This window comes from Euphorbia lathyris, chromosome 1, assembly GCF_963576675.1.
Source record: "Euphorbia lathyris chromosome 1, ddEupLath1.1, whole genome shotgun sequence".
NCBI classification, from domain to species: domain Eukaryota; kingdom Viridiplantae; phylum Streptophyta; class Magnoliopsida; order Malpighiales; family Euphorbiaceae; genus Euphorbia; species Euphorbia lathyris.
Window position 1 is genome coordinate 116,277,998 of NC_088910.1, and position 9,995 is coordinate 116,287,992.

A 9,995-nucleotide genomic window follows, 5' to 3' on the forward strand; every position below is an offset into this window, starting at 1 on the left:
GATACCGACCCCTCAAAATTTGGTAACTAGACTTAGATCCCGATGAATAAGTAGACACAATTTTGTTCCATGCCTCATGAGTTGTACTAGCTCCAACAACATGAGATAAAACATTACGAGACAAGAAAGACACTATCTAGCTGAGAAGTTTTACTCTATTGTGGAGGAGTCGTTCTTATCTTTGATAATATGAGTGATTACTCTACATCACAAACTCCTTCTGATACTACTGCCTCTTCTCCTCAATTACAAGTTCTTGGCACTCACAAAATGACCACGAGAGCTCAACATGGCATCCATAAACCTCGTCGAATGCTCAATCTATCCGCCTTAACAAAACCTACCATATCTCCGCTTCCAAAAACACCAGCTCTTGCATTAAGTGATCCAAACTGGATACAAGCCATGAATGATGAATTTGAGGCTCTTATTGCAAATAAGATGTGGGTACTTGTACCCCGTCCAAAATGTGCTAATATTATTCGTAGTTGGTGGATTTTCAGGCACAAAACAAAGTCGGATGGCTCCTTCGAGCGATATAAAGCAAAATTGGTTGGGAATGGTTCCGGACAGTTAGCAGAAGTTGATTGTGGTGAAACATTTAGCCCTGTGGTTAAACCAGCCACTATCCGTGCTGTCCTCAGCATAGCACTGTCTAAAAATTGGAAAATTCGGCAATTAGACGTTAAAAATGCCTTCCTGCATGGGGATCTTACTGAAACCGTTTACATGCATCAGCCACTAGGGTTCCGGGATTCCAGGTATCTTGATCATGTCTGTCTTCTACAGAAATCATTATACGGTCTCAAGCAGGCACCTCGGGCCTGGTATCAGCGGTTTGCTAATTTTGTTATTCAAATCGGTTTCTCCAATAGCATCTCTGACAGCTCATTATTTATCTACAGACAAGGCTCTGACACGGCATACATCCTTCTGTATGTCGACAATATAGTGCTAATCACCTCTTCTGACACACTTCAGGCTTCAGTAATGTCACAATTGAGCTCCGAATTTGCAATGAAAGATTTGGGCCCTCTGCACTATTTTTTGGGCATATCAGTGACTCACTCTCTTGGCTCTCTCTTCCTATCTCAGCGGAAGTATGCTTCTGAAATAATTGCAAAAGCCGGACTCAACTCGTGCAATTCGGCTACCACTCCAGTTGACACCAAACAAAAGCCCATTATCTCTTCTGGTTTTGCTTACCATGACCCCACCGAATACAGATGATTGGCTGGTGCTCTTCAATATCTCACCCTTACCCGACCCGATATCTCATACGCAGTTCAACAGATATGCTTGTTTATGCACAACCCAAAAACTACACACATGGCTGCTCTCAAACGCATCCTCAAGTATGTTCAGGGCACTCTTGACTTTGGCCTCACACTTCTAGCATCTTCTCCCAGTCAATTGATCTCCTATACGGATGCCGATTGGGCAGGCTGTCCCGACACTCGCCGATCAACATCAGGCTACTGTGTATTCCTAGGGGACAATCTAATCTCTTGGTCAGCAAAACGACATCCAACACTGTCCCGATCCAGCGCAGAGGCCGAATATCGCGGCGTTGCCAACGTCGTGTCTGAGACATGCTGGAAACGCAATCTGCTTTTAGAACTCGGCTGTCCGATTCAGAAATCTTCAATAGTGTACTGTGACAATGTCAGCATCACCGCACTAAGCATGTGGAAATGGATATTCACTTTGTCCGAGAACGCGTTGCAAAAGGAGAAGTCCGTGTCCTTCACGTGTCATCTCGCTATCAAATCGCTGACATCTTCACCAAAGGTCTCCCGTCAACACTTTTTGAAGATTTTCGCAATAGTCTCAATGTTCGCCCTCCGAACCTTTCGACTACGGGGGTGTATTAGACTATGTATTTAGTTATTATTTATCTGTAATATTCTGTTATTTATCTCTAGCCTAGAATATAGGTTCAGTTGTTGACTATAGTTGTTCACTACAGAGTGAACTGTATTCTGTATAAATACGATACTTCATATCAATAACAAACACAGAGAATTACACTCTTACAATTACGAGACAAGAAAGACACTATCTAGCTGAGAACTTTTATTCTATTGCGGAGGAGTCATTCTTATCTTTGATAATATGAGTGATTACTCTACCTTTATACTTGATCAGGTAATGTAAGAAACTTTTTTTTTCTTTTTTTCTTATCATTAATAGAAGTCAAGGGCGTATTTTTACACGGAACTACAGAAAATCTGTTGATCCAACTTAGGGAAAAATAAAGAAAAATTATAATTATTGAAAAAAAAATGTTCGTCCTAAATATAAACTTTCCGGGATTTTCATGGAGGACGAAATCATTTGGAAGTATAAAAATCAACTGATTTGGCTGCAACTTGTGAGTGTAATTAACACGCTAATAAGGCGAGTGGATTGAGATTGAAGAAGATTAGTCATAAGCGCGCCAAAAAAATAAAACTAACCTGCATTTGAGATTCAACTTCTTCATTTTGCTCCTTTATATACTCTTCTTCTAGCCTCTTCTGGAATTCATTCCCTCTTCGAAGCTTTTTTTTCTTCTATTCCTCTCTCGATCGACTGTTTCGTTTCACCAAACTTAGGATTTAAGTACCAAATTAATTTATATTGACATTTGTGTGAATCAATTAGCCAAAATATTAAGGAAAAAATTTAGGTGAGTGTTAACTCGACATTATTTTATTAAAAACGACATAAATAACACGAAGAGTGATAAAAGTGCTAAAATAGAACTGAAAACTAAATAATTGATAGAAGTGAAATAAAACATGCGAAATTGATATAAATTTACTAGAATTAGCGTAAAATTACCCCAAAACCCGTACTAAAAGATAGAAGTTTTCCACCCCTATCACCCGTCAGAATGAACTATGTACCATAACACTAAAAATCATGAAAAATAATTGGTTCGATTTGGTGATTGGTTGGATCAGCCTCTGCCTTTCAACAACGTCCTCGACTACTCATACCCCCTCGAGAATAGTTAAAAATGGGAATAACTTCAATAGTGTCAACCTCAAGCTAATTAGGCGATCTGTTGAGCCAATGGCTTAGGGAAAAAAATTATGAAAAAATTATAATTATTGACAAAAAAAAAAAAAAAAATTCATCCTAAATATAAACTTTGTGTGAGTAATTATAAGAATTCCTTAAATAATTGGTTCGATTTGCTGATTGGTTGGATCGGCCTTTGCCTCTGTTGTTTCGACCAGGTCCTCGAGTACTCATGTCTCTCTATAATAGTTAACAATGGTAGCAACTTAGATAGTGTCAACCTCAAACTAACGTTCCTCACTCAGTAAAGATCATCAAAGTCTACAGTTTCAAATATAACTTCTAGTACCCTAATAAAGGGATGATAACTAGGTCCAAAACCTATAAGAATAGCATCACACAGATCATTAGCATTATATTGCAAAGCGGTTAACTGATCGGTAATTCTCTTTACTCGTTGAACATAAATCAAGATACTTCCATTTCTCTCGATGCAGCCGAAGCAGTTGATTTCTTAGATTCCGAATACGAGACTTAGATCATTGGTATTAAAATAAGGAAACATAATTTTGTTCAATGCCTCGTGAGTTGTACTAGCTCCAACAACATGAGAGTGTAATTAACGCGCTAATAAGGCGAGTGGATTGAGATTGAAGAAGCTTAGTTATAAGCGCGCCAAAAAATAAAACTAACCTGCATTTGAGATCCAACTTCTTCATTTTGCTCCTTTATATACTCTTCTTCTCGCCTCTTCTGGAATTCATTCTCTCTTCGAAGCTTTTTTTTCTTCTATTCCTCTCTCGATCGACTGTTTCGTTTCTTGTAATTGGCTTATTTTCACGATGGCTGAACAAACAATTCTTGTTACTGGTGGTGCTGGGTTTATTGGCACCCATACTGTACTGCAACTCCTGAAAGAGGGGTTTAGGGTTTCAATCATAGATAATCTTGATAATTCTGTCACTCAAGCTGTTGATAGGGTCAGGGAACTGGTTGGTCCTCAGCTTTCTCAGAAACTTGAATTTGTTGAGGTAATTTTTCCATTCTTGATTATATCACTCGATTCGATTCTTTTATCTGAAACTGAAATTGATTCTTTTCTTTGAAATTAGTTTTTTCTCTGAAATCAGTAGTTTGGTGTGGTTGCAGGGTGATCTTAGGAACAAGCATGATTTGGAGAAACTCTTTTCTCGAACCAAGTAAGTGAATTATAGAGTAACTGAAACACCGGTTTAATTTTGTAAAACTATCGAACTTCCATTTCTTTTCTTTCTAGAATGGAAATGGTGAAAATATTTCATGTTGGATTCTTAATAACTCGTAAAAAAAACAGACGTTGCCAGTTTGGGGGATTATCTACTTGCTCTGATATTTGACAATTGACAGATTTGATGCTGTAATTCATTTTGCTGGGTTAAAGGCAGTGGGCGAGAGTGTTGTAAATCCTCGTCGTTATTTTGACAATAATTTGATTGGTACTATTAATCTGTATGAGATCATGGCAAAATACAAGTGCAAGAAGGTACAGATCTTTCTATCCTTTTTGTGTTTTCTTGAAAGATCACTGCTGGTTTGTTATGATCCTGTGAGTTAGATTATTCAATTGGCCAGTAATTTCAATTATAGGCTAGTAAAGCTTCCTTACTTTTTCTCGTTGTGTCGTCTATGTCCTTGAATAAACTCACACCAAAACCACTCTTCTTGTGGGATTATTTCAGTTATTTAAAGTAATCTGGCTATATATGGCTTTCATTTAGTATTATATTCTTATGTTTGTTCTTGATGTTGACATATAGATGGTATTCTCATCATCTGCAACTGTATATGGGCAACCAGAAAAGATGCCATGCCTTGAAGACTTCGAGTTACGAGCAATGAACCCTTATGGGAGGACTAAGGTACATACTCATGTATGCTGAGAGATGTTTGTTATTTTTTTCAAGTTGAAGGTATCTTTCCTAAAGTAAACATGTTTCCTTGTGATTAATATTTGTCTACTCCTTCTTTTTAGCTTTTCCTCGAAGAAATTGCTCGTGATATCCAAAAGGCTGAACCAGAATGGGAAATCATCTTACTGAGGTACTTCAATCCTGTAGGAGCTCATGAGAGTGGTAAACTTGGTGAAGATCCAAAGGGTATTCCAAATAATCTCATGCCTTTCATCCAACAAGTTGCGGTTGGCAGATTGGACGTACTCAATGTATACGGTCATGATTATCCCACCAAAGATGGTACTCCGGTATGTATAGTAGCACTAGAAGTTGACTGTCATTTGGCAAAACACTATTCTAAATATCAACATGCTTCTATAAACAGGTCAGGGACTACATCCATGTTGTTGACTTAGCAGATGGTCATATTGCTGCTCTTAGGAAACTTTTTACAGCTGAGAAAATAGGTGAGCCATTGTCCTCATGCTTTCACTTGAATATTACAGATGGTATCAGGTCTTGAATCTTTCTTTAGATTTATTTCTCAAATGTGTCTATCTATTCAATTCAATTCAATTCAATTGTATGTAGGTTGTGTAGCATACAACTTGGGAACAGGACTTGGAACATCTGTGCTTCAAATGGTTGCTGCATTTGAAAAAGCTTCTGGCAAGGTAACTGTTGTTTCTCTTATGCTTCTTGTCTCCTATGATATCAATAAGTAGAATGATATTTTTGTGAAACAAAAACTACAGAAAATTCCGTTGAAGATGTGTCCAAGAAGGTATGGAGATGCTACTGAAGTCTATGCTTCAACAGAGAAAGCTGAGAGAGAACTTGGTTGGAAGTATGTTCTTTATCTATTACTCTTAATTGATTATTGATTACTGAATATGATTCTGGTTCTGGTTCTGGTTCTTTATCCATGTGGTACTGAATATGTCAATTTTTCAGGGCAAAATATGGTGTAGATGAGATGTGCAGAGACCAGTGGAAATGGGCAAGCAGCTACCCATGGGGCTACCAGTCAAAGGAGGCTTGAAAACTTGATGCAATTGTTTGTAAAATGCAACATTATACTTGCCCTCTGAAGGGGTTATAAGAACAAGTATAGAATAATATACACATTTAATATACGTACATTTTATGTTGTTCAGAAACTTTCTTTCTTGTATGAATTGTTTTGCAATTCCATAGAAGGTGAGGTGATGTGCTAATATACACAACATTTGGTTAAGATTTTAATGCTCTGTTTTAAGTCTAAACATTCCATTTCTTACTACTGATTTTTTTAATTTTTGGATCAAAGAAATGTTCTGAGTATTGTTACCTAAAAGTACTTGACAAAATAAATCATTAATGAATTATAAAGATCAATTTGATGTTTGAAATTGGTTAGAACGATTAATTTAGTTTAAAATTAATTTGGCTTTTTAATTTTACATTTGAGATCAAATTAGTCTGAAATGATATGTATCAACATGAGAAAGTAACAAATGTAAAAAAAAAAAAAAATGCCAATCATATATTTATGTGTCATTTTGGACTAATTTGATCATAAGATGCAAAGTTAAAGGGTCAAATTGACATTCATACTTGATATTAGACTAAATTATTCATAATAGCCAACTTGACGAGTCAAATTCATCCTTCATTCAATTATTGATTAGCACTTGAGAGAATTTTGACACATGTCAACACGCTTGCTTCTCTTATCAAGAACGCAATGTAAGTTGCTTTCAGAATGATTAATATGCACGTTGAATTTTATTCGGAATGCCAAGCTGATTAGCAACCGTCGGCGAGATCCATGAATGCGTCCAGAAATTCAACGCACAATTGTCACCAAACCACCAAGTCACGTCCTTACTGATCTGATAAAAAATCGACCTAATAGAGGCCCAAACTGAGGAGTTTGAAATGTAGTGCTTAGGCATACCTGATTGATAAAGAAAACGATTGCGAAACAATGTAGGAATATAGCCATTTATTTGAATCAAATCCCAGCTGAACTTCCCTAAAAGTGCTTTATTGAACATGTCGATATCCTTAATTCCAAGCCCACCGAATTCATTCAATTGACAACATTTCTTCCATTTTACAGTGATAAACTTTCGTTGGTCTTTGTCCCCAGTACAGAGGAAGTTTCTAAGAGCTTTATCAATCATTGAGATAAGAGAAGTCAGCCACTTGTAAATCATAAATGAATGGATTAGAGCACCGGTTAAAGCAAATTTGATCAGAGACAGCCTACCTGCTAATGATAGCGTACGCCCCCTCCAAAGACTAAATTTAGCTAGGAACCGATCCATCAGGAGTGGCAAAAATCGGACCTTTGGCGCCCCTTGAAAAATAGGAACCCCAAGATAAATGAACGGCAGCCTAGTAACTCGGATTCCTAGGATACCAAGAAGCTTATTCGTACGGTGGGTACTGATATTGTTCCCAAAAGAAATTTCATATTTATCCCAGTTAACAGATTGACATGAGATAGCAACATAAAAATTGAAAAGCTCCTTGATGCATTTCATATTTTGTAAAGTTGCCATGCCAAAAATTAGCATATCGTCCGCATATAAGAGGTGAGAAGGGAAGAGGGAATGATTGTTATATACCATGGGTTGATATTTTCCTTCATTCACCAGCTTAGCCAGCCACCGACTAAAGAAATCCTCTGCAATACCAAACAGAATTGGAGAAAGAGGATCCCCCTGATGAACCCCACATAAGCAACCAAAATAACCCTTGCTTCCTCCTTGAGACAAAATGTAATCTAGGTATCAAAGTGTGAGTTAGGGTATAGTTTAGGCAGCTTTAGTGTAATTTACCCATAGAATAATATACACATTTAATATACATACGATTAATTTAGTTTAAAATTAATTTGGCTTTTTAATTTTACATTTGAGATCAAATTAGTCTAAAATGATATGTATCAACATGAGAAAGTAACAAATGTAAAAAAAAAATGATTTATGTGTCATTTTGGACTAATCTGATCATAAGATGTAAAGTTAAAGGGCCAAATTGACATTCAAACTTGATATCACACTAAATCATTCCTACTAGCCAACTTGACGAGTCAAATTCATTCAATTATTAATTAGCAGTTGAGAGAATTTTGACACAGGTCAACACGCTTGCTTCTCTTATTAACAAAACAATGTAAGTTGCTTTTAAAATGATTAATTTGGTGCTTGAAGTTGGCTTTAATTTAATTTAAAATCAAGTTTGTGTATTAATATAAAAAAATGACACATATCAAATAATTGTCTATCATATATTCATATGTGTCATTTCTAACTAATTTGATCATCGATATAAAGTTAAAGCATCAAAATTGACATTCAAACTTGATATCTAAGTTTGTGTGAAAAAATAACGATCATGAGTTTAATTTTTAAAATCTTAAGAACTCAAAAGCTAAATTATATATTTTGACATTGTTTATTTAATCATCTTATTATTTTTAAAAGATAATAAAGGATTAATTTTTGTCTATTTTTCTTTTAAAATTTGAATGGATATCAAAAGCTAATGCTAGCTATAAATAATATTGCAACTAATAACACAAGATATACAATCGGTAATTTATATACAACCATGACATGGAACCTAGCCATGGGCAGGGATGGTCGGTCGACCCTCCGGCCCATCGAGAGGTTTTTCTCCTTGACTCCGCCAGAGCCGGAGCCCCTCCAGCCATGTCGGTTTACATGCAAAAGATAAGATTTTTGTATATCTTCTGCGGGGTTTTTAACAGCTGATGCAAAAAACGACGTTGGTTTGGTTTGTGCAGCAACAAATTATATCATTTCAAGTTGCAACTAGCGGACCCTCTCTTTTCACAAGCCTTCTCTTTTTTTTCTTTCTCTATCATTCTCATTCGATGGAGAAAAAAAAAGAGAAGAAAGGCAGGCAAACAAGCAGAACCCCACATTTTAGGGAAAATTCTCTAAATCTCTCAATGCTTCTCTTCAAAATTCACTCACCCAACCATTTTCTTTTCTACACTTACTCAATTTCTAAGTAAGTTTTTTTTTTATTTTCTATTGTTTGTTTTATGTCTAGGTTTTGTTTTATAATTTCTAAATTAGGGATTTCTAAATTGAGATTTTTTAAGGATTTTTATTTCGGGATTTCTAATATGTTGCTTGCTTAGAGATTATTTAGTAATTCTAATTAATTTACGGATTTTTAATTTATTTTAATTTAAATTATGCTTTATTTACTATGTTTGAGATTTCTAATTTCCTTTAATTCCGTTGATTTATTTATTTAGTTGAATTATGATTTACTTTAGTTTATTAATTTAGTTATATTTGTTTTTATTTTATTTAGGAACACGTAAATTTTTAAAACGATTGATAAGGGCCAAAATAGTGAGTCTTCATCAAATAGTAAGAAGAGACAATGTGTGGAAATATCAGATGATGATATTATTTATGATCTCGGAAATAGAAAACAAATTGTTATGTATGATAATATCTTTCAAAATGAATTAAGGCGATGTTACTTATTAAAAGGCTCAGTCAACAAAAAGGTCATATATTTCCTCGAACTAATTTTTCTAGAGTTCAAAGGAGTTTTCAAACAAGTTGGTTTGATATATTTCTTTGGGTCATTTGGGCTACTTGATTGCTCAAGTCTTTGCAGAAAGTTTCATTGTTTACAAGCCTGGCTGACATCTCCTTGAGAAGGGTTAACACTAGCCAAAGCTTGATACTCGACTTCAGTGGAGTAGCGAGCGACAACGTTTTGTTTCCGTGATCTCAAAAGATAAGATTGGGGTCAACGTACACGACAAACCTAATGGTGAACTTTCGATCATCCAGACAAGTAGCTCGATCAGCATTAAAGTAACCTTACATGCCTAATAACGGAGAACCAGCTATAAAACGCAAGTCATAGGAGGAAGTCCTTTTGATATATCGAGGTATCTGTTTTACTATTGTCCAATGAATCTGAATCGGAGCACTAACCGTTGGAATATGCTCTTATCTCGAGACGTTACACACAACATTTGGTTAAGATTTTAATGCATGTTTTAAGTCT

At 35.7% G+C, this 9,995-nt stretch overlaps 1 protein-coding gene across 1 annotated transcript; it reads left to right on the plus strand.

Annotated features, from left to right (window-relative positions):
• The first annotated feature begins 3,654 nt into the window (after positions 1-3,654).
• LOC136213949 (bifunctional UDP-glucose 4-epimerase and UDP-xylose 4-epimerase 1-like) lies at positions 3,655-6,190 on the plus strand. Its single transcript, XM_066002851.1, has 9 exons — positions 3,655-4,040; positions 4,159-4,208; positions 4,396-4,531; positions 4,806-4,907; positions 5,021-5,248; positions 5,326-5,407; positions 5,532-5,614; positions 5,696-5,787; positions 5,895-6,190. The coding sequence occupies exons 1-9, from the start codon at positions 3,852-3,854 to the stop codon at positions 5,980-5,982; spliced, it is 1,050 nt and encodes a 349-aa protein (XP_065858923.1). The 5' UTR covers positions 3,655-3,851; the 3' UTR covers positions 5,983-6,190.
• The last annotated feature ends 3,805 nt before the right edge of the window (positions 6,191-9,995 follow it).